The sequence below is a fragment of the Pimephales promelas genome, chromosome 10 (genome assembly GCF_988280905.1).
Source record: "Pimephales promelas chromosome 10, fPimPro1.hap1.1, whole genome shotgun sequence".
NCBI lineage: Eukaryota > Metazoa > Chordata > Actinopteri > Cypriniformes > Leuciscidae > Pimephales > Pimephales promelas.
This window is the reverse complement of record NC_142778.1, coordinates 23,560,210-23,586,480: the sequence shown is the minus strand read 5'-3', so window position 1 is coordinate 23,586,480 and position 26,271 is coordinate 23,560,210. Positions and strand designations below refer to the sequence as shown.

Sequence of the window (26,271 nt, the reverse complement as noted above, 5' to 3'; positions counted from 1 at the left end):
ATACACATAATACCAATGATCTTCTTGATATGTTACTCTAGGGTTCGTACAATGTAAACAATCTATGCCTAATGCCTGCCCGGCAGTGACCTTTGCAACCGGGCCGTGGTGGCTCACAGGCTGCAGGCCAAATAAAGGAGTCGATTGGCTTTGATGTCTTCATGGTGAGGAAAGGGGTCAGAGGGTGGCTCTAAAGAATCTCGTTCCAGCTGGGTTGGCCTGGCTGTAATTTTTGGGAATTGAGTCACCCCAACTGGTCCATGTTTATTATCAATTAGAGATCTTCAGAATGGGGGTCCTCCATTAAAATGTGTTTTTCTTCCTCGGAAAACTGTGAGGGTCTTATTTTTTCAACGAAGACAAACAAAACCTGACAATCCCTGCGCTTTGCATCAACGAGCTGGCGGGGGTTCTGGAAAGGCCGACCTTTGACCTGGAACTTGTTCATAAAACAGGGAAGTTATTTAACGCCACACATCTCAGGGTGAGTGTGGATGGCAGAAACAACACAGGCCTGTTGTGGAAGCAGTTGTTCAACTCCTCTGAGACTTACACACACGCTCACTGAAAACTGTGCCAATTCACATTAAACACAGGCAAAACCATAACTGCATTAAAGGAAACAGACCGCACCTGGCAGGAACATAAACCATAGCTATTTAACACTCCAGTATGTCTGTAACTAAAACTGTGCATGCATATTTGATGGGTCCAGCTTGTCTGTTTACATATAAAAAGCATGAGATATTTCACATAGCATCTGTCTTGTATATGTATCACCGATTTAACGGCAACTTGCTGCGGTTGACCCTCAAGGCATCATGGGATTTTCTTTGAGATCTGCATTGGAAGTTGGACCTAGTTTGGTTTCCATGGAAACTGAGCGAATGTCCATGACTGAAACTATGCGCTGTACCACTCTAAATTATGGTTCTGCTTAATACTAGACTATACAAAATTCATAGATAAAATTGTGCGTGCTCATATCAAAAGACTATAATCAATTTCTTCTGTCTAAATCTGAGTCTGTTATTTATTCAGTTTAAAGCTGGAGGTATTTTTTTACTTACTAAAATACTTTCTCACAGATTAATATGCAGAGACAACTTTAAATATACATGTCAGCTTTAAGTTTATTTATTATCTAGACATGTATGGCCAGCTTTTACCTTTCACTGTGGTCTTTCCATGGAGTGCAGGGGATGCCTGAACGAGTGTTTGCCCGTTTGCCATTGTATGTGTCACCAATGCCAGTATAACACTCTGAAATAACAACAACAAAAAAAGAAAAATCAAGAGATGCAGAGATTTATAAAATGGATTTATTGTGTGCATTTATTGTAGGCACAAAGATCTTTTGTGAAAAATGTTTTTTCTGAAGAAAATGTGAAGGGTGCTTGCAATCCAAACACTAATCATGTTCATGCAAAAAAAAACTATACATCAAATTGCTCAGAAAAGTAATATTCATGATATTAGGTTGATAAATGTTTAAAGCTCCAGTCTGGTGTTTTTCTTCTTTGTCGCCATCTCTGTTCGAAATCTGCAATTGCAGTCATTCACAGAATTATCAACTTTCGTGAGTTGTACTTCAACACCCTCGACACGGCACAGTGCGGATGAACTCAATGTTTGAGGAGAGTGTGCAGCTGTCAGTCACCACGCCGGTGTGGATACTGGCATTCAGAATCACAGATTATTCTTTTTGGAAGTATGACCAACATAAGAAATTTCACCGGAAAATGTCATCTGAACAAGTAAGAAACATCCACTTTTGTTCTTTTTGCTCTTTTTTTTTTCTGTAGCCACTCTGAAGTCCGAACGAAGTCTTTTGGATTATACAGCGGGTGAATCTGTTGTCACTGGTTATTGTCGTTTGAACCTTTCTGGATCCGCCATCAAATTAATATGTTTAATTATATCAAGTGCTGTGAGAAAAGGCTATAAATCTCCACCTCCAACATCCTCCTTCTTTAGACTCCTTCTTTATGTGTACAGATGTCACATAATGACGCAAAAACATGCTTGAATCTCCCGCGGAAATCCAACAGTAACACTGGAATTGAAAACATTATTTCAAGCTTACCGTTTTGAATGGAGCTAAGGCAAGCAGAGAGTTTTGAACACTGGCTGGTTATGTATTTCCTCAAATATGTATTTTGGATAATTTTTAACCCAAAAAAAGCTATGATATAGCTTTTGATATGGTGATAATAATAAACCAAAATACTATTTCTACTCAGAAAAGTTATAACCCATTTTTCCTCAACCGGCCACAAGTGTTTACTATTATTTATATACTTATAATATTTATAAAAAAATATATATTTCTATATCTTCCTTTTTCATTTTCATTTTAGTTTAAACATTAGTAATTTTGTTATGTGCTTCTGTGATTTTGTTTAAATAATTCTATTTAGCTTAAATGCATTTTTACTTCAGTTTTTTAGTTTAAGTAGGCTAATTTTAGTACATTAACCTAATTGGCATGGAAACATCTCTACTTTTCGTTTAAAAGGGTTTTCAAGTTTAAGTTCTTAATATAAAACTTAAATTTCAGAAAACATTTAAAAAATTTATATATTTCTAGTTAACAATTACAACACAGCCACCCATTCAGTTTTGAAGTGTGGTTCATGTCCGTAGCACAAACATTGTGGGATGAGTAACAAGTTAGAATGTATTCATTTGTTTGATGCCACGGCAGCAGCTAAGACTATTTTCACGCGGAATCAGTTAAAAAATAAACCAATTATTAAACATATTTAGAAAGAGATAAAGGATAGACAAACAGTATAAACAATTTGCACAGAGAAAATTAATGTAGGTGCACTTTTATAAACCCACTAAGCGAAGTACAAGTAATAGTATTAGCAAGCACCTCAAATATAAGCACAATATGCAAAAAGTCAAAGATAAATGCAATGCAGCATGATCAAATATAGATGTTGTAATTATCCCAATGAGAGCTCTGCCTTTAATCAAACACTGTTAACCTAAAATGATGATCAAACTCTGCAAGCCAAAGCGCTTAAAGAAACACAGCAGGTTTGTGGAAACACATTGCTTATGGAAACACAGCAGGGCTCCCAGCGCACCACAAAAGTCGAGCGCTCATCCCAACGGCCTCAATTGGAACGCCAGCTAAATCGATCTTAACATCAGCGCCTTTGCGAGTCCTTCTATGAAGCATCTCCTGGGCCCTGCCAGTCACACAAAGCTGTCAGCAGTGATTAATGATTGACTCATGCTGTCTCATTCCCACACTGCAGCTCCTGCTCCCTGCACATGTTTCAAACAACCCCCATTAGTGGCCGTGGAGATCGGACTACAGGGACCACTGTGTACCGATGCCAAGACAGCCAAGAAAGAGCAAATGAAAGAGAGAGAAGGGGAGGGAGAAAGAGCTACGACATTCTTGAGCATCATGAAACGAAATTATATAGATATTATGTCTTGCTGGGGAGGATTAATAAGAACAAAGTCAAGGACGGTTTTTGTGGGTCGTTTTGATATGCAAAGAAGGCATGACTTCAAAAGTTACAGAGAAACAAAGTTGGAAGTATGCCACCCATAACATCATGGGAAACAAGATCAAGCCGGTAGATTATAAACATGTTTCTTAAAAAAAGCAAATAAGTGCAATAGGTTTTATGGTCACTGTCTGTAAACCCGCCTGGTGTTCTGGAATTTTCACTCTTGCATAACTAACACCAGTTAGTCACCAGTAAAGAAATACACATCTACAGAGGTGGCAAAACCAAGGTCAGACATGTCACGGTACTTCAGAAGCAATTCAAGGGTTAAATGTCTCTGGTCAAGGACACGGTGACAGTGACTGACTTGAAATTCTCTCTACCAATAAGCTACAGCGGCCACAGTGCTGTATCACAAGATGATTTTTTTTTTTAAATTAATTTCTGATTATTATTATTTTTTTTTCTGAATCCCTAACCGGGATTCGGTCTATCCAATTGAGGGCAGAGTCATTTTTTTTTTTCCTGGTTCGGTAAACATGCCCCATAATCACAGCCCAATGGAGCAGGCTAGATTTATGCTGATATTTTACATATACCGGTAATTATATGTATATCAATGTCCCTGTCTGAGCTCAGATTAGTCTGTAAGAATTCATGTACAATATCGTGATCCACTGCCTGACAAATATGGTTGAAAAGAACATGTTACTCTCTTAAACATTAGCTACCCAATAAGGTAATGCCCTTCCATGGTAGCTTCACTAAATTAAAAAAAAAAAAAAAAAAAACAGTAGCCCTGTGTATTTCACAAACAGTGTATTTCCCAATGCATGGAACCCGACTGTGTGTGTCAAGCAGACACTAATTTATACAGTACATCTTTGTTTTGTACTTTGTGTTACAAACATTGCAATGATACTACCATTCAACAGGATTGTCAAGCTTTCTAATAAATATCAGACAAATATATCGTGAAAGACTCTTACCTTCAGGTTCAGGGGTTGGAACTCCACAGCGAGGAATGTTCGTGCAAAACGCCACAGGTACATTGGGGTCAGTTGTGAAGCACCATGGGAGATGACGTCCATCAGGATTCCTACAGTAGTTCTCCTGGAGATCCCTGCCGTGCCGACAAGTACTTTTAATCATATGCTTATACACACGCATCACACATGTTACTGTTACAGAGCATATGTTGAAGACTGCGATTGAGTTAAAAACTACAGATTTTGAAGAATTATGTGCATTTCTTGAAAATATAAACCAGTATGATGACAGACAAGAATCTGGGAGAGGAAAAATTCAGGTTTTCCTAGTGATTACAGAACCTGGCAGAAAGCCCTGCTGATACCTGGTGAAAATATTTATTTTGGGGGGATGTACAATATATCAGAACTGGTTACATACAGTTATATTATTATATAATTCAGGTTGGTAATATTTATTATTTGATATTGGATATTTAACTGTGCATGCGTCTTTAATAATATAAAATGAATACAAAAATAAAATAAATTATATTCATTTTTTTTCATAATATACGTTGTAATGTTTTGATGCCCAAATGTACTTGTAGAATTTAAAATTTTTGATTTTATTGTATATTTATTATTATTTATTTTGACAAAATGGCATATATAGTATATATTTTGTGTAATATGAGCTTTTATTTGGTATTCAGTCAGTGATTAAAAATTATATAGTATATATCGTCTTTTTGGTATCAAGTAGAAGTCCAATATCATTGCATCCCTATGTTTATTGTATACTGAATTAGAATTTCCAGCTACCACCTTATAAAACGCATGGAAGTCCAGCCAACACATATTTGAACAATATATAAATACATAATCATGAAAAAAAATAAATAAAATAAAAAAAATAGGAGCATTTTCTTACTTGCAACGATAATTCTGTGGAGTATAAAAGTGTCGATGGGGAAACTGGGCGTCCCATCTCTGACAGGTCACTCCTTCGGGGGTGATGCCAACCGTTCCACGATATCCCTCTCCGCGTCCACGGAAACAACTTGTTGTGTTGTCAACGTCACCACCGTTGTCTGAATCTGAGTAAACGGTGAAAAACATAAACAAAAAGACAAATGGAGTGAGAGAATGAGGCATGATGAACACTGAATCATTGATTCACCATTAACTGCTAAGACAGCGCTGCTTCAGGGAGGAATAACAACAGCTTTGTCCAGCTTAATGGAGAGAGATGCTTCCTGAATGAGTCAAAGCAGTCACTAAGTCCATGACGAATGCTACAACAGTAACCTACAGAGCTTTTTTTAGGGTAAAACGTAAGCGTTTCATGAATGATATATTGTTTTTGTTCATGCATCTCATTGCAATATATTATGCTCATTAGAGACAGAGTTATTACGTTTACCTCCAATACCCTGATAGTGCTTCAGTCTGCTAATGAGGATAGCGGTATGGGGAAATAGGCCACGTCCTGCTGATAAAAAGTTAAACTCTCAAATGCGTTCAATACACTGTCAGAGTTTGAAGAGTTATACAGTGGATCCCAGCGTTTGTGATGTAAATCTATTCATTCAACGATAGGTTAGCATTTTTTATTGCGCTAAAGAATGCTAACTCAGGCAGTGGTGTGTAAAGTCATGAAGACAAATGCAAAGGTCAAGCAATTGGAAACAATGAGGTGCTCTGTGCCTTAAAGTCTTGCTGTGTTTACTGCAAAGGAGCATGGCATTTTTAAAAGCATGTTTAGCTTTATAGAGTATCAAATAGTCTTACTAATGGTGATGCTCTTTCTGCAAGAGAATGAAATCCACTTTCTTGTAAAAACAGATGCGTCAGTGAGATATATGGTTTAACTCTGATTAGCTGCTTATTATGCTGAGGTGTTTGAAAAGAAGTTGCGTTCTGTCATGGTGAAAAGTGTCTCCCGGTATGATGATCTTTGAGAATCTGTCACATGATTTTGCTCAAGGTTACAATGGAGGGGTTGCCAAAACTGCTCTGAAAAACAAAAGCGACCCCCATGGTTCGGTCTGTAAGAGTTGGACGCCTGAGTTTTTGTCTCGCTTCCCACTTGAACCAACATGCCGTTGCATTGCTAATGAAAATAAACGGAGGCAGTGCAATGAGGAGGAGGGGGGTGTCATTATAATAATAGGTTTTTGGACGCTTGTGAGCTTGTGTGTTTGAGCGCGCTGGGGGTTTGAAACCCACACGCGTGTTTTGTCTTTAGCGTGGAAGGTTTACATAGCACTTGAAACTCAAGCACATTTCTCTCATGCAGATAAGGGAACACTCTACTGCGCTGATGAGGAAAAATAAACACGGAGGTACGGTCCTGAAAAGACAGGGCAAGAGCTGAGGAAAGGGAAAGAGAGAAGAGAGAGTTTTATTGGTGGACCCTCCTCTCTCTCTTCTCCCGGTTACAAACAACATTCCTGTGAGGGTCCCAAACGAGAGGGGAGTCTGGGCTACAGGAAGAGGAAGTTGTAAATTTGGCAAACTCTGCCTCTTTTCATTCTTTTTTTTGTCTTTTTTTGTTCTTCTCTGTCTCTTCATCTTAAACATAGGACTCACCGCACTGTTTGATGTTACAGTACTCCCATGGAGTGCTCGGATCGGTGGTGAAACACCAGGGTCTCTGGCGCCCGTCTGGGTTCCTGCAGTAGTTGTCCTTTAGACCTTTATCGGGGTACCTGTCATAAGAAGGGCGAAACGAACACACTTAACACGCCACATATCAACCATCCCAGTCCTCCTGCATCTTTGATTTACAGCCAGGATAAAATTCTAATAACCTCCAGAAAATACATAACATGCTCTTTGCTTCTGGTCCAGCAGGACTTAAGCCAAGCACACAAGACAGGGCCTGTTGCCCTGCACACTCTTAACACTAGAAGTGCCAGAATTCCAAAACTACTAGAACGGCCACAAGCGGTCATTTTGACCGTTAGATTCAAAACAGTGTTGATGAATAATTTTCGTAATTATTTTTGTCAACCACATTTTTTCAAAGACGAAAACGAGACGATAACTAAATAAAAACAAGGTTTGAATGACAAAGACTATGACGAAAATGTTAGAAAGTGACAATTTGCGACGCGGTCAAGGCTATAATAATAGGACTCGCAGAACTAGTGAACAGCCCGTGCAGCAAAACAAACAGCGCAGGACAGGGCAGCAGAGCTCACCACGATCATCCGACATGAATGGAACATCTGGATCCGCCGTGTCTGATGATAGCAGCCGTCTCTTTTTGCTTGATGTGGACTCTGACTCTGAATCACTCTCTGATGAGGAGGAAATGTTAACTTGCACCCAGGAAACGTCGCTGTCACTCCACCTCCGATTGTTCCCCTGCATCCGAATTATAGATAACTGTAGTCCGGTTTTATTTGCTTATTTCTGATCAACAACTAATGTAGAAATTATTATATGGCAAACACTGCTACAGAGGTGACCGGACGGACCATTCTGTTGACAGTTGAGAGAGAACACGATCAACCGCGGGATATTTAACAAAAAAATACCGCAAAATTCAGTGCGGTCAATATGACCGTCTATGGCCGAAATAGGTAAATATGTTCATTTTTTTTGTTTTGCCTTACGTTTACGTAACTTAATTTATATGAAAAGCATTTTAAATGAAAATACAGACAATTTTAGGAAAAGTCAGGTACCAGCAGGATTTTATTATTTTTTTCAACAAAGTTATTGTAGATATAAAATTCAAAACGGTCAAAATGACCGTTGTGGCCGTTCTAGTGTTAAAGACGCAACTGTCACAATTTAAAATTTTGACATTAAAAGTAATATTTTTTATTCAGCAAAGACATACTGTAAAAATAAAGTGACAGGAAACTATAATGATACAGAAGATTTCTATTCCAAATAAACTATGTTCTTTTGAACTTGTCACAGGGTGTTTGTGGAAAGGAGAGCGAGGACTCAAATGCAGAGGAGAATGTTTAATGAAAAGTCGAAAATAAATCCAGAATATAACAGAACAAGTCAAGAATATGAACACGAGTAGACATCAAATGTAACGAACAAGCACAGGACCACAACCACAAGGAGATTAAATAGGGGAACAAACAAATGAGGGTGACGAGCAAGACAGGTGGGACAAATTAACCAATAATCAGATAACAAGATGGGAGGGGCTAGACAATAGATAGGAGATCACATGGCACAAGGAAACACATGACAAGCCATGTGCTCACAACAAACACCAAAACATGTCAGAGCTCTGTCATCAAACCAAGAAATAACCAGACTGAAGTGACAGAACCGTGATGACAGAACTTTCTATTCATCAAAGAAACATAAAACAATGATCACCGTTTTATAATCATTATATATTATTATCAAATAGTAGCTCATCTGTGTTCAAATGTGATAAGAAATGTTTCCTGAGCACCAAATCAGTAGCCTGGATGCCAGCCCGAACTCCGCCCACAACATTTTTTGGTCGGGAAGTTCGGTCTGGACTCGCTCCATTGAGGAGTAAAAAATTATCAGGCAAAAAATTATCGGGCCAATCAAATTGCCAGGGCGGGCTTTATACGATGATGGACAGATGATTTGCAGGGACGTTATCATCACGTTATCAAAGAGCGCTTGTCAAAGATGACTGCAGCTGGAGAATTGAGATGTATAGATTTCGCTGTCACGTCTTTTGTAAAATAAATCGACAGCGCATTCATTTTAATAGACAAACAGAGAACTGCAATCAAGGCATTTGTCGATCAGAAAGATATTTTTGGCGTCCTTCCTACATGATTCGGGAAAAGTGTAACTTATCAGCTGGCTCTGACGGTCGCTAAGAAGATGGGACGTAATGAAAAGCCTGTGGTCGTTGTGGTTTCTCCTTTGGTGGCACTCATGGAGAAGTAAGTAAAAGAAGCAACACTCGTTATTTAACTTCTAAAATAAATAAAGTTAGGCTACGTTCTGTATTTGAAAACTGCGCTATGCAAAGGAGTTGACTTACTGTGTTGCTCTGATTGGTTGTAGGTCTACCGACTATCCAATTGAGTTTTTTTGTTTGTTTGTTTTTTTCCTGGTTCGGTTACGACACGCCTCATAATCAAAGCCAAACGGAGGAGTTTCAGACTCATATTCTCTATTGAATATGAGTACGACGAAGTCAGGCTACCAAATCAGCATATGAGAATGATTTCTGAAAGATCACGTGAAACTGAAAATTCAACTTTGCCTTCACAGGAATAAATTACATTTTAAAATATATTAAATAGAAAAAGGCCTTGGTGAGTGTAAGAGACCTTCATAAAAACATAATTGTTAGAGGTGTAACGAGATGTCATGCCACGAGATCCCGCAAGACTAAAATGCAACGATTTCTCATAGAAAATCCCTCTAGCGATATCGCCATGACCGAGCCTGAGGGTGAAATTAGCATAGAATACGCCACCGCTATATTCACATTATACGCGTCCACTGTCATTTTGCTGTTTTTATACAAATAAAAACCATTACAAACTATTGGTTATATGTCTGCTCTACTCTTCCAGCACGAGCTGCAGAGTGCACAGTCGCACACACACACAGGGCAGCACGAATGATGAGTCGTAGAGCAACAGAGCCTAAACGTCTGATAAATGCCTTCCTAATCTTGTAGATTGCACGCTCAGCACCGCCGCTCCCCATTCACAGAGTAACTGTGATCCCGAATTTAAAAGTGAAAATAAAACACGAGCTGCACGCACATTAGGTTGCATACAATAGCAATCTCAATCTCGTGACTGTGCACAGTAGTTGTGGCTGGTCTCTGTTTTGGTCTCTGTTTGTACTTGAATACTAAGAGAGTACTTTTGAGTATGGTTGCACTTGCACTTAGTGTTTTTACTTAATTAGACTAAGAAATTTATTTTTTTATTATTATTTATACAGTTTTTATTTCAATTAGGTCATTTAGGTCAATTAGGAGGTCACGCATAGCCTTTATCACAAGATCTGGAAGCTCATAATTAATGTAACGTTCTGAAGAGTCTCATGTGAAATCATACAGAAGAAAATCAAATAATTTGAGTTTGTGGAAAAAAACTTTTGGAGTGCTTGCCTTGTATATTGTTGTCTTTCAATGCATTTGATAATTCATACTCATAAAGTACAACTGCAATTAAATTCATTACAAGATTGTTAGTTAAAAACATTTCAAAATGCACCTGCAAACCATTTTTCCAGTCATGAATTTTGTCATTGAGGATTTCTATAATATATTGTGCAAAAATCTTCTCATCTCTTTCTCGTGAACCCAATCTCGTCTTGTGTGTCTCGTCTCGTCTACTAGGGGTGTGAAGTGTCTCATCATACCTCTAGTAATTGTGCATGCCATTTCCAACATTTGTTTCTAATACATACATATATATATATATATATATATATATATATATATATATATATATATATATATGTGTTATTATTAAAATTGCAGACTGGCTATGTAGTCTGCCTTGTGGTGTTCAATGGGTTTTTATTATTGCTTGTACTTCTAAAACAAACAAAAAAAGGCTCAAGACATCATAGACAATTTGGCTCTTTGGTAGGTTCACACAAAGAAGTCATTTGATTTAGTGTATCAAACGGGAGCATGGCCCAGTTCCCATGAGGTCAAGTGGGAAAAAAAATTATTGATTTATCAAATATTTTTAAAAGTTCCTCACAAATGCCATTCCGGATTAGGATATCGCGAAGAGCATTTTCCATGCATGCAATCTGAGATATATATATATATATAAAAAAAAACTTTGTGTGTTTAGAGACTCTGAAGGGAGAGTATTCAAACAAACCAAACAGACATTTATTTCAAGATTAATGATATTGTTGTTTCCCAGAACTAGTAAAGATGTAACTAGGGCACTGGGAAGGTCATAGAAAACAAAAATGGCATTTATTGGCTGACAAGTGCAAAGTGATACATCAGGTAACATTGTGGTAAACCGTTTTAGCTGCTATGCTAAACAAAATAGATGTGTAATTGAGAAAAGATGTGCAGGGAACTTATTTTTGTCCAACATGAGCATGGTCCAAAGAAATTATGAAACCGTAAAGAATAATGTTTTTCAAAACAAAGTGTAATTTTTCGTGACTGCCATCACTTTAATATGCCTGCTCACATTGTGATTTCAGACAGATTAAAGTTGTTTTCCACAGTACTTTTCAATACCATGAGGTAAATGATCCACTTATGACCCCAGATTTCTTCATTATAACATTATCAACTGATATCTGATTCCTTTCTTTGAAACTTCAAAAATGATCTTACCATCAACCAAAGTTTTACAAAATCCTGAAAAACTCACCACCATGATGCTAAAGTGTGAGTGGTTGCAAGGGTGTGTTACTATAGGGATGCTAAGGTGTTCTGTGTGGTTGTTAGTGTGTTGCTAGGGAGTTCAAGGAGGGTTTCTATGTTAATTTAAAACAGACCACCCCCAAGTCTCCATAACATTCTACATTCCTTGTGTTCCTTCGTCAATGTTAGTCTATGGATATTTTTTATCATTTAGAAAAGTAATTGCCTACCTTTTTGCAACAAACTGCATGATTTGTGGTATCACCATAATACAAAAAGGGCAAACAAAAGTTGTTGTTTTTTTTTTTTGTTTTTTTTGCCAAATCAGCAAAGCTTGTCATATTGACTGAAAATCATGACCTAAAGACAGTCTGATTGATGTCATCCCTTACTGTTTGCAATTTCTGGTGGGTCTCATACCTTTTAGGGTGGAAAAGGTGTTTATGTGGTTCCTCAAGGTCCCAGCGCTGACACTCCCGGCCGCTCTCCGTGTGGTCCATGGGTCCACGGTAAATTTCTCCATTACACGTCATACATTCCACTATGGATAAAGAGCATTCCTGGTAAGAATGTTAACCAAGACGAGGCCCAAAAGACCCCAGCTGAGTGGTATTAGCATGCGTGTAGAGGGTAACTCAACGGGGTTTAACCCTTATTGTTATGTTGAACGGTTAGAAGAACCAAGGCAGATCTATAGTAGTAAATTAGTGCACATGTTAACTACGCATAGGCTAATCACCAACAATTAACGACTGCAGGGATTCTTATATTTATCAAGGAGACAAGCAATTACAGAGCCACGTGTGACCCTTAGACTGTCTAAAAAATAAATCATCTGATGCTTCAATTTACTAGGCAGACGTACCACCCATTAGGCCTTGCATTTATCCCCAGGGGTACGTTGCAGCTTCTAACAGATTTCATTTGATCAAAGGTTAAAGCAACATGTAATTTTTACAGTACTTTGTAAAAAGCTTAGTCACTGTAGGACCAAAACCAAATATCACAGCAGATGGAGGTCACCTCAGCTAGAGTCATCTATCTAAGTCCTGTTATTAGTTGTACAGTACACACAGTATAAGGAGCATATTGCTGTAGTAAAAACAGATGTTTTTGTCAGCCACTCTCATGAAAGCATGATTTTCCTTCTTTGTGTGCTTGTGTGTTTTTGATTACGGGAAACTAATTTATTAACAAACCCTCCCGGACATATTTCACCATGCAACTATTAAAATAGACAAGAGGCTCTCTTTGTTAGCCTGATAACTATCTCTTCAGAAAACCCCTCTTTATGCATGCAACTCGATGTGATATCCTATTAACGAAAATCCCCAGTCACTCTAACAATCGAGCGCTTTCATTCTTCTAATTTATAAAGCTTTAAATCCAATACATTAGCAATTCACATGAAAAGGGTCTTTTTAAAAGGCTGAAAATCAACTAAACATCCCTCGGTTTAAACCGCAAACAAGGGGAGAGATCAATCAAAAGGATCAATCTTTTTAAATTAAAATTAGTAAAAAAGAATGGGACAAAAAGAAATCAAGAGACATTTAGAATAGATAAAAATGTGCAATTAATTGTGAATAATCGTGAGTTAACTATGACATCAATGCGATTAATCGCGATTCAGTATTTTAATCGTTTGACAGCACTAGTTTTAAAATCTCAACTGTGTGTCAAAGACAGTAAACTGAGAGTGAAGACGTTTGAAGTCTTCTGATTCACAGACTTTTATCATGAAAAAAAAAATACTTTAGTAATCGAACATGTCTAGAACACCATGCTAAAAAATGCTGGTCTTGAACTCACCCTCCGAGCATTGTGGGATACTGCAGTCCTGGTGGCGTATTCTGGGGTCTGTGGTAAAGCACCAAGGACCTGTTGTGGTGTTGTCTGGGTTACGACATAAATTCTCCTCTAGATCTCGGTGCTTATGCCTCTGGGGTAAGAAACTGATGGAGTAAGGGCATAAACAGAGGTGGTGTTTATAAAATCATACACACAAGCAAAATGTCTCAACAGAAATGCAATTACAAATACAACAGAAGATCACAATAATGTATATTTACATTACTTAAAATGGCACGACTATCGTTATCTTTAACATCAGAATTTAGCTGCTATTCTACATTTCATTGTGATGCAATAACTTATATTTGGCCCAGGGGGAATTGTTACCTCTTCATTTTTTTTTCACATTTGGAAAAAAGTACAGAGGTTTGACCTTAAAACAACAAATGCATGTAGAAAAATAATGATTTTGGCAAGAAAATGAGGTAGAATAAATCTTTTGGCCAAAGAAGGTAAAAAAAAAAAGGCTACTCTTATTATGACGTTGTTGTTTTAAGAGGGTTTATTCTTGGTTATTTGAAAGCTCTTAAAGCACCATCATCACTACAAAACAACTACTGTACACACTACATTAACAGACTTTTTTGACATCCATTAATCAATTTATTCTGAAACCAAAAGTATCTAAATCCAATGAATTGGTAGTATATGGCTAGTCATGTGACATGGTGAACACCATTGTCACATAGCACAGCTTTTATTGGGCCACCAATATGAATAGAATCTTCATCTACTGTGAGTGCTCATCATTTTAAACCTATTTCTCATTTCTTTAGGGGTACAACTTTATATAGAATTAAAACTCTGAGTTGTTGCTATATGCAAATAGTTGCAAAAAGTATTTTACCCTTGTCTAGCAAATATTTGTAAACCATTAATAAATCATTGCCTTAAGCCAAACGGCAATTATCTTTTGTGCAATTCGCAGCACAAATTAGCCATGTTCAAAATGATTGATGAATACAGATAAGAATGCAATCTGTGACAAATTAGCTGACCTACAGGTCTGTTCGGTATTTCAAAACGTTCAGGTCCATTGGCTTCTTGAGCCGATAAAACATGCCTGTGATGTTTCAGAGGCAAGCATATCAAAAGCTGGCTTTAAAACTGAGCTGATGTCCATTAGAGAGATAATAAAAAAAGCTGAAGGAAAAAGAGTAGAGAGAAGGAGATATCCAGTGTTGGGAAGTTGGTGGTGGAGTAAAGGTCTCTGAAAGGTAATCACATTTTCAGGATTAAAAAAAAAAAAAGAATTTGCATGAAACTTTAGGACATGCCTTCAACCAAAAATAGGGCAGATCTATCGTATTGACTTGCTGTACAGGAATTAAACCGAAAGCACCATGTGGTGTCCCTAATGAATTCCTGCAGCAGTAATGAACTAGTGTACTGCATTAGGTATCTTATCTTAGCTTTGTGCTGCTTTCTGTCAAACTTCTACTTAAGCCCAAACCCTCAAATCATCCAAACATGACATCAGTTCCAGGCTGCATTTGGCTTCTTAATGTTTATTTTTAGATGTTAATGTATACAAAAATGTATATTTTGAGTAAACTTGCATTGAATGTTTACACATAGGAATAACTGTACACAAATGTCTATTTTTGGTCACGCAAGAACGGAAGCAATTGTTTGAACCCACTGGCTGTTTGTTGGCATTCCTGCCATTGACCTAATTGTCTCTATCGGAGCTCCACTTCTGAGAATCATCGAGTTGCACTTACTGTCACACTTGGACTCAGCGAGAACACTCTTGCGAATCAAAGCCATTAAGACAGCACGCATTGCACATTCATCATCATTAGAGGTTAATATGGATTTTTATAACCCATTGAGTCTGTTTTCCCATTAGCTATCTAGTAGTGTAATATGTGCATAAATAAATAAACTGAAACACACCAAGGAGAAGTTAACTGCTATCTGCTCTCCACAAGACTTTTGATAGCCACAGAAATGCACATAGTGGGTAATTAAAGAGTTTAACTGCCCGTAGAGAGACTGAACCAAGAATGGGAAGTAAAGAGAGTGAGTAAGCACTTACTTGTGTTCATGTGGTGTTTTGGAATTCCAGAGTTGGCACTGGACTCCACTCCTGGTCACTGATCTCTTTCCTTTGTAGTTGAGTCCATTACCAATGATGCATTCTCTCATGAAGTCTATAAGACACAGGGCATACAGACACACCTCAGGTCATGCAACAATCTTTATGTGTGACACTCGGGTTCTGGAATCAAATATCTCGTTCGTTTTCTCCAGATTTTTTTTTTTTTTTTTTTTTGACATTTTTAAGACAAACGTTTTAGACAACAATAGTGAATGCTTCTGTAGTCTCTGAAGTCAATATCTAACCAAGTCTCTTATGCTCATCAATAACGCATTTATTGGACCTAGAACAGTAAACACAGTAATACCATGAAACATTATTAAACTTTTAATTAACTGTTGTCAAATTTAATTAATTATAAAATGTAAATCATTTCAGCGATGGTAAACATGAATGTTCAGCAGCCATTATTACAGTCTTCAGTGTCACTTGAACCTTCAGAAATAATTATAATATGCTAATTTGGTGCTCAAGAAACATTTCTTATTATCATTACAGCTTAACTATGGAAGCCAATTCCGACCACAAATGAGTATTTCGAAATGATGACGTACGCAAGTCATAATTATGACATAAAAAGATGAAATTATGACTTGCTAAATCAAAATTATGACTTCAAAATCATAATGAAGTTGCTGACACCTCATGCAGCCACATCCGTTTTGTTCTACCTGCTCTAAAGCTTGTTCTTGCTTAAAATCCTTTCAAGACTGTGTTTGCTCAAAGCTATTCCATGCCATTCTGCTTATAAGGCAATAATTTGATCATTATTAGATAACACCACGTTTAAACACAGGTGAAAAATAGCATGTATGCTATAACCTGACTCATTTACAGTCTGTACAGAAATGTTAAGATCGTTCATTAATGTGCACTGTCCCGAATAAATAAAAAAAATAAAAAAATAAAATAATAAAATTAACATACTCCTAATGTGTTTTCAATTCCCAATTCATCCTGTGTCAGGTGACGCCAGATCAATGAGCAGCAAGTCATAATTTTGGGCTTCCAAACATTCGATTATAAGATTAAAAAGTCGAAATTATGACATAACTAAATAAAAATTATGACTTGCTATAATTGATCTGACGTGATTATGACTTGCTGCTCATTGAACTGACATGACCCAACACAGGATGAATTGTGAACACAATTAATTGGAAAAATTAATTGGAAAAGTATTTTAATTTTTGTGGAATTTAAATTAATTTTAATGATGAAATTCTTGCCTGATAAGTGGAACGGTATGGAATAGGCAAAGCAAAACTTTCCTTAAAATGATTTTAAGCAAGAACAAGGTTTGGAACGGCAAGGAATAGGCAATGCAAAACTTTGCTTAAAACGATTTTAAGCAAGAACAAGGTTTGGTGCAGAAAGAACAAAACGGATGTGGCTGCATGAGGTGCCAGCTTTCATTGAAAAACTTCTCTATGACTTTTACAGTCATCCAGATTTAGTTTAGTTTGGTTTTATGCATTATTTTTTCGTATGTGGTGAGAATGGGTTAATTGTTAATTAATAGTATACTTCATAGTTTTGTTGAGTGTTCAGGATTTTCAGGATTCTTTGATGAATATAAAGTTATATAAAGTTATTTGAAATAAAAATATTTTGTAAATGTCTTTACTGTTACTTTTTATCAATTTAACGCACACTTGCTGAATGAAAGTATGCATTTCTTTCAAAAAAAGGGGGGAAAAGTACATTTTGAACCAAGGTTGCTAAAAGTCTCTAAATGTAACTTTTGCACTTTATTGTCAGCAGTAATACATATAGACATGCAAAGTCAACAGAAATCCCAGCTTGATCTTTGTGTTTTGAGGAAAAAAGCTAATAACACGAGTTGATTTGATAAATGTCCAGTCTTAAAGGCAAATGTTACAGTATATACTTCAGATAATCTGCAGTATTATAAAAAGAAGAAGTGAACAGAGGACTAGAGTGAGATTTATTTTGCTGTGTCATCTTCATCATGATGGTGGATAATAGAATATGTGTGTGTTTGCCTGAGTGTGTCATCATCACATGGACACTGATCTCACATTTATTCACACTGAAACTTAATTAATCCTTAAGAGTCCAATACTTGGCTAAGGTTTAAGAACAGCTCTTCATATTATGAAACCCCTCAGTGGCAGATCATGCCAGCATAAGCTTTAACTCTAGATGTATCGGTATGGAGATTTAAATGGGTTTTAAAAATGTATCAATATATCACACATTTTGGTGAGATCATGGAGTTGATATTTTATCCTTGACTGTGTTGGCTTAGTTTGAAAAGCATTGAAACTAAAGCAATCTAAAATTGTACATTATGCTAGTGACATAGACATTTAAAACATAAAAATGCACAGTGAATATGATTGAAAACAGTTGAAACCAGGTATATAAAATGAATATAGATTTTGAATTGGGAATGAAAAAGTGAAATTACCTTGCTCAGTAATATCCTATTTTGATGGTCCACTAAAGTAAGTAACTTTACAACTACATGTCAACTAACTCTCCATTAGAGAATTAGACTTCCTGGTTAATATCTGCCAACACTTTATTTTGATGGTCCTGCAACAGACGTTCTACTGACATAAGTAACTTTAAAACTACCTGTCAACATCATCTATTAACCCAAACCTAAAATTAATTCAGTGGCTTAGTAAATATCACAGTTATAATTTACGTTATTAAATAGTAGGGGTCACATAACAGACCTGTCAAGTACCGGTATCCCGTTTTGGCCGGGAAAGTCCCGTATTTTACCCTTATTTACCACCGTCCTCCTGTATTAGTATTTTCCTGTAAATCTCCCATATTTTAACCTACGTTATAAACAAATTATAATCACCCGGGCGGAGTAAAATAAACAAAACATTCCCAATCTGAGCTCTGTTACTAGCCTCGCGATAACTGCCTACTTGATGGCAGTTGTCGCGAGGTTAGTGTGTGAGGTCAGATGAGTGACATCAGTGAGGTCAGGTGCGTCATCTACAGTAGGTGCGACTCCGGTTCAAACTGATACGGTTGCACAGATGTGTCCTTAGACACTCCTGCAGCCATTCTTTCTCCAAAATTTACCCTCAACTGTTGTCAAGGCAACACTCCATGTGGGTTGTGTCAAAACGCCCACAGAACAGAGTGAGCGAAACTCATTATCATTTAAAGACATATACACTGAAACGCCGTGCTGAAAACAAAGCTGTTTTTGACCAGGCAAAATTGGTGTTTTCTTACAATAGGCTACTAATAAGAATTTTTAATTAAGGTATTATAAACAAACTTTTCATTTAGACCCTAAAGAATCAAAATAACTTATATACTTGAACTTAAATAATCTCTGAATATCATTTACTTGATTGTTTGACTAAAAGAACTTAGTATTTGACTATCAAATGATTTATTTATAATACACTTAATATATTTGTGAAATTTCTATAAAAATATTTAAGAATGGTGAATTAAACTGATCTGTTTCAAGAACCACAAATATATTACTTAATTCAAAACAATATCATTAATATATTTAACACACTCTCTTAAGAAATTTAGTACGTTTACTCAATTAAAACAATGCACCACGCCTCCCACCCTCTGACGTGATGACAGCTCAGCGGCTGTTTGAATTCTTTCCGGTCTCCAGAACTTTCTCTTCTTCTCTTCTCAGCGTCGCAGAATTGGTGCATTTCCTCGGTGAAATTCAGGTGTGTGTCTGTTTTATTTTATCTATAAAATCAATATTTTGCTTTAAATCATTTTATTTAATGCAAAACAACATACTGGGACGCAATGTGAGTCAGCTAAACGAGTGTCATATGCCTTGCATAAAACACACAACTTTATTCCTAAAGATAATGAATATAATAAATGTAGATGATAAAATATCCTCGGAACTGTGCACAGTTTGTTTATTGGCAGGTTATGGATTCAGTCGCGTCACAGCATCTTTAGGCTATGAGTGAAGCGCGGGACGGCGATCTGAACCTGTAGAGTGCGTGTCCATCTCAGGCACGAGAACAAGCGCTTATACGGTGGAAATTGAATAACAGACTGGTTGATTACACTTGAATTATTTTTTAAATTTTTAGTTTTTACTTCTAATATTTTTTTTTTCGTTCGAGTTTAAATGTAGGCAATTGTGTATACATTTTAAAACAGTATAAAATATGCTGTATTGCTGTACTTATCGACAACCGACATCATGTATAACGTTACCTTGTTGTGTGGAGTATTTTTTACAAAGGTTTACAGGAAATTAAAAATTAAGTTAATATTACTATAAATAAAAAATAAAAAAATTACTCAGTGATAAATATTGGGGGGGGGGGGGGGGGGTGTTTCACCAAAAAAAAAAAAAATTGTAAATCATAAAGTTTAGTGTAACAGTCTACTGCAGTATAGTAATATTCTAACGAGAGTTTTGTAGTTGCATATAGTTGATATATTGTGCATTTCTATTAGAACTCTCTGGTCTTAATGATGTCAAACCTAGTGGCAATAAAGCAGTTTACCTTTCTTTTCATATAGGTCGAAGTTGAAGTCATTCTCCTTGCGGACACCAATGGTGAGGCTGTCGTATGACAGTAAATGACACTTTGCACTTTTCTGGTCAAAGCTGAATGCTCTGCGAAGAGAAATGGCATATGTTAATCATTTTAAATTATGTTGAGCATATGAAAACAAGACTATGGTGATAAAAAAAATTTGTTTGATTGTGAACCTTGAAATGAGACACGTAATGTCATCAGTAGATATTTTTGTCATGTGTAAAGCAATGTATAAAATCGCTGCTGTTTTTCAATTTTTGTATTTTGAAGTGACGCCTCCAAAAAATAAAAAAAATAAAAAATGAAAGCATTGCAAGAGCTAAATATCACATGTTATGCGAGCTTATGCAATTTCTAACTAAGAGCTGCATTTTCTTTCTATGCAGAAGTAACCAAAGGTCATCAACCTAAAACGTCAAAATAGGAAATACTGGGACTGCTGATGTTCGATTTCCAATGATGACACAGATTCCAGCAGATATCGTCTTTTAAAAATCAGGAAGTATATTGCCTACAAAAACGACTCGATTGGGACTACAGCTGGGTTTTAGACGTCAATAACCCACACATTTTGCATCAACCCCTCCCTCCGGAAAATGCAAAAAAGGCCATGTGCATATTTCAGCAGCTCGTCGAGTGTGTTGTATTCATCCAGCTGACAGGCCTTCTGTGTTCGAGTTTCCCACGGACGCTGTACTTCGTCAACAATGGATACAATTTATGTTTGATTATGTTCCTGAAAGTGTCGATCGTAAACTAGCTCTCTGTGCTGCGCATTTTACGGAAGACAGTTTCCAGAATCTCCACGAGTTCAATGCCGGATTCAACAAGAAACTGTTACTAAAACGTGGAGCAGTTCCAAATTTAAAACCTGAGACAGCAGTTGTTGGGCCACAAACTGTAAGTAGGCTAAGACTTAATCATTTTAAATGTATTTGCATGTATAATTACAGACGTAGCCTTGTGTTTTATTTTTTTTTCAAATGTATAACAAACTGATACTGCAGTCCGACACTTATTTACATCTGGACCGGAGCTCATGACATGCACGTTTCGCCCGTAAAGGTAATGGGCGTTAACCTTCCGGACAACATGAGTGACAGTTTAGCCAACACACTGGCCCAAACTAACCAATCTGAACCCACTGCCCATTTCTGAGGGAGTGGTTTCATAGAATCAGGAAGTCGACCGGTCGTTCGAGGACAGAGGAGAGTGCGGCTGACGATAAAGGTGAAGTTTATGAAAAATAAGACTTTTAAAAAAAGAAAAACCACAAATACATGTTATATTTCACCACATAAACACAATCATGCAAAGAAAAAAAGCAGTCGAACCCCCTTTAACACTAGAACGGCCACAACGGTCATTTTGACCGTTTTGAATTTTATATCTACAATAACTTTGTTGAAAAAAATCCTGTTGGTAACTGACTTTTCCTAAAATTGTCTGTATTTTCATTTAAAATGCTTTTCATATAAATTAAGTTACGTAAACGTAAGGCAAAACCAAAAAAAAAATGAACATATTTACCTATTTCGGCCATAGACGGTCATATTGACCGCACTGAATTTCACAATATTTTTGTGTTAAATATCCCGCGGTTGATCTGGTCTCTCTCAACTGTCAACAGAAAGGTCCGTCCGGTCACCTCTGGTAGCGGTGTTTGCTATATAATAATTTCTATATTAGTTGTTGATCAGAAATAAGCAAATAAAACCAGACTACAGTTATCTATAAATTAATACGTTATCTATAGGCTATATATCATCAGGGAGTGATTCAGAGTCACATCAAGGAAAAAGAGACGGCAGCTATCATCAGACACGGCGGATCCAGATGTTCCATTCATGTCGGATGATCCTGGTGAGCTCTGCTGCCCCGTCCTGCGCTGTTTGTTTTGCTGCATGGGCTGTTCACGTTCTGCTCTATTATTATTATTAGCCTATTGACCGCTTCGCATATCGTCACTATCTAACATTTTCGTCATAGTTTTTGTCATTCAAACCTAGTTTTTATTTAGTTATCGTCTCGTTTTCGTCTTTGAAAAAATGTGGTTGACGAAAATAATTATGAAAATTATTCGTCAATGAAATAAACACCGTTTTGAATCTAACGGTCAAAATGACCGTTTGTGGCCGTTCTAGTAGTTTTGGAATTCTGGCACTTCTAGTGTTAAAATCGGCATGGTTGGAAACAACAACTTGTGTGTGTGCTTTTTATATTAAGACCCTCTTCATAACTCCTGTTTTGGCTGTTTATGTTTACATGTAAAGTGGGGTGTCTCTGCTTTAACCTTTGTAGACCTCTGTACCTGCAGGTGAACTGAAGCTTCCTGTTGCGGCTACAGCGACGTGCACACTTTCCCACGCTCATCTTGCGGCTTTTGGACATATAGGACACATCAGGTGGCGTGGCCAGGCGCACGGCATCAGTCTTCTGGTAGTCTTGCAGGGCATGCCTCTTAGTTTCTGTCACACAGATCATACATGTTAGGATGGGGATAAGCAGTAGTTGAATCCTAACATGAATTTCATGACAGATGGTGCGTTATCAGTTAAGGCTGATCATAAGCCTCATTGGAGAGCAGAGTGTCCATAAAATAGAAATTAAAATATGGAGAAACAAAGGAACTAAGATGACGAAATTGTATTTCAACAACCTGCTTAGATTACAGTAAGAATGGGAAAATCTAAATGTTTCCATAATCGACTAGACAGTTGGATGTCTGAATAACTAGTCAACAAGTCTGCAACAAATCAACAAGTCTCATTTTACTATAATTTACTCACCTTCAAAAGATTTTAAACCCGAAGGCATTTATTTCTTCATGCAGAACACAAAAGACATTCTGACGAACGACTTTCATTGAATGGACAAAATAATTAATCAAACAACCAAACAGAAAAACACAGTTTTCCAAAAATCCCTTTTGTATTCCACAGAACGAAAATGTCAGAGATTTTGAAATACAGGAGGGTGAGTAAATGATGACACATTTTTCGCTTTTTGGTGAACTTTCCGCTGTAATTTTTATGGTCTCATGTCTAAATGACCCTGGTCAGACTAAACTAAATCAGCTTTACTAGTGTGACTGTTAGCATGCTAAAGCTCTCTGAGAAGTTGCATCTCAATTATATGAGAACTGCAACAACCTACTACTAGTGAGGTTACTAATCGACTACTCAATTGTGAGGCAATTATCCTCCATGGGCATCCTGGATCAGTTGCAGTGGCAGTGAAGCAATAAATTAGCTTTTTGATAGGGCTTTCATTTTATTTCAAGATTATTTCTGAGTGTATAACAGGATGAAGGCATCAATCCCAGTTTGCTTTGGTGAAGTAGTGGAGGGCCAAATGAAACTGGCTCTCACCAAACCTTCTAAAACCACCACAAGAGCCTATACATGCCAGCTGTAGTCATAAGAAGTGAGTTATCTTTCAAGCACATTGTTAGAAAGCATATATTTCACAGCCACAAACCACATTGTAAGATCGATCATACATGTTTTTGGATGTAAAACAAGCCCTAAATACTGAAGTAGACCAACCAAGGGACATTACTCTCCATCTAAGCTCTAAAACTGACCAACAGTCATGGTCTTAGAAGACTCCAGCTCTTGATTAGCTCTGAATATCAAAATAAAATGAGACTGTATGGAACAACAAGCAAGATTTCCAGTTTCTCAGTGCACTCAGGGTCAACTCACAATATTATAGACAAGGACATGTTTATAGAATATCAAAATAGCCATAGCAGTTTGATAGAAGTAAAGCATTCCAAATGTATAATGTAGGCATATTATAATGCATGGAAAACAACAGGATAACTGAATGACTCAGAACATCTAAACAAAGGTTGTATTTATACAGAATGTAAAAAATCAATAAACTCTATGATCTAAACTCAAAACAACTAAAGGCCACATTGATTCTTCAATGTCACAGATCGTATTGCAGATTAGAAACAAAATGACTAAACTCGAGTCGGAAAAATTAATATGCTTTGCGCAATAAAGCGGTTTTGATTTCAGAAGAAGAGTTTTATAGTACCACACTCTAACACTAATCTCTCACTTCAACTTGACGCACACTGTTGGTGACTCATTTATCCAGATGTTTTGGGAAGAAACAGCCCACTCACCATGAATGTCAACATCTGTGAAGTTTTCCGTAGTGAAACGTAATACAATGTTTGGTAACATCACAATCACAACCATGCTACTGGTCTGCATACTGTTAGCATTGCCAAATCAAAGCCATGCTAATATTCCGTAAAAAAACAATTTGTTTCATATTGTTTAAAGACCATGTGAAACAGAAGTTGTGACCAACTTTAATAATGAGGCATATTTCCAGGGAAAAGTAATATTGAGTGGGAAAAAAATAAAGGGAGGGGCTTGATTTTAGTGCACCTCCTCCTTTGCTTGAAGGGGACTGTTTATAATGTTCTGCCCAAGATGCCAAACTGACATCAACAGAGGAGTGGAAGAACATTATCCAATTTTGACTTCTCTGTAAATTAACTTGCATGGGCTATTGTTTACCACATATCAAGTGATAGAGTAGAGTAATTTAGATTTCATTCAGACTTTCAATATTTTGACAATGCAGTAGAAATTGACATGCTTGCATAATAGGCTACAATATAAAAATGTGAAATAACACGTTTCATTATTTGTATTATATATATATATATATACACACATATTATATATATATATATATATATATATATATATATATATATATATATATATATATATATATATATATATATCAAATAAAAGATTGTGTAACAAACCTCTAGATTCACCCAAAAAGTGTTTATGAGTCTATAGGCTGTTGTTGATTTGAAAGTAACAGGGTGAAAATTTTGTGTCAACCAACTGATTTTGTTTAAAATGTTTCTATGTGTAAATGTAACAATAAAACAATAAATCAGTGACCTTAATCTGTATGACGACTTCTATAGCTATGTTCCTTTCATGAAACAAACATGTTTAGGCTGTACGTTAATTTGGCGAAGCCCAAAAGCCACCAAATAATGACCCTTAGCATCAGGTAAGATGGTCATCTCCAAAACCCTGGCACAAAAAATAACCATGCCATATTAGTTGCGATACTGTTAAACATGATGCAGCGATTACTTTAAAAAAACATGACGCAGATATTACCGAAAAAAAAAAAAAAACTATACATGATATCTATAAAGAACCTCTGAAAAAAACAAAAAAAACTTACCTGAGTAAACTAAAACAGCCACACATATCAAAATTTTGTAAATCCACATGTTGCTTTAAATAGTTTTATGCGACTCCAAAAATACAAAAGAGATGTCAAGTCTCGGCGTTTTCCTCCTTTTAAAACGACTATTAGCAAGATTCTAGTCTACCAGCAGTTGCTGTTGCTGCTCTTGTGTACAGTGAACAAGCGCGCGATGAACTGACTGAAGATGAGCGCGAGCTGAGACTCTACCTCACGCGCTCCCTCCCCTTTCCCTCGGTCCATTTAAAGTCGCCACGCCACTGTCCACTCCTCCACATAATATTATCACATATTATCGCATTTCCTGATAGACACCGAGGTTGTTGAACCAATCCGGGAAGTAAAATAAATGCAAATTGTTTATATTTGTTGCCGCTCTAATTTATTGGAGCGGATGGAAAGTGTTAAGGAGATGTCAACACAGCTGTGTGATGCACTAACCTCCCTGAGGGTGTTTGGGAGTAAAGTTGTGAATTGATAAACTCTGGGCCACTCACTTGTTTTAGTTTGCTAGATGTGATAGCTTATTTTATATTTCGTTATCGGACCGCAACCCTCTTAGCCATGATAGAAAGAAATTATTAATCATGTTGTTCACTTTATCATTCACAATATGCTATAATTTCACTGCCTTGCAAAAAATTTGCAGGGACAACCATAGTTTCAGCCACATGCGATCTGCTTAAAAAAATTGAACAATGAGATGAGAATATGTCAATGAGAATGAGAA

The 26,271-nt window shown here is 36.8% G+C and overlaps 1 protein-coding gene across 1 annotated transcript in view; it reads right to left on the bottom strand.

Annotated features, from left to right (window-relative positions):
• The window catches only part of hgfb (hepatocyte growth factor b), a 39,901-nt gene extending 14,153 nt beyond the window's left edge, over nucleotides 1-25,748 (bottom strand). Inside the window, exons 1-10 of the mRNA XM_039650473.2 lie at nucleotides 25,518-25,748; nucleotides 22,588-22,744; nucleotides 20,241-20,353; nucleotides 15,676-15,790; nucleotides 13,593-13,735; nucleotides 12,201-12,321; nucleotides 7,040-7,158; nucleotides 5,379-5,544; nucleotides 4,466-4,599; nucleotides 1,170-1,263 (exon numbers count right to left, since the gene is read on the bottom strand). Of these exons, the coding sequence (XP_039506407.2) occupies nucleotides 1,170-1,263; nucleotides 4,466-4,599; nucleotides 5,379-5,544; nucleotides 7,040-7,158; nucleotides 12,201-12,321; nucleotides 13,593-13,735; nucleotides 15,676-15,790; nucleotides 20,241-20,353; nucleotides 22,588-22,744; nucleotides 25,518-25,566 (1,211 nt within the window). The 5' untranslated portion in view covers nucleotides 25,567-25,748. The remainder of the gene's footprint in view (nucleotides 1-1,169; nucleotides 1,264-4,465; nucleotides 4,600-5,378; nucleotides 5,545-7,039; nucleotides 7,159-12,200; nucleotides 12,322-13,592; nucleotides 13,736-15,675; nucleotides 15,791-20,240; nucleotides 20,354-22,587; nucleotides 22,745-25,517) is intronic.
• Between the last annotated feature and the right edge of the window lie 523 nt (nucleotides 25,749-26,271).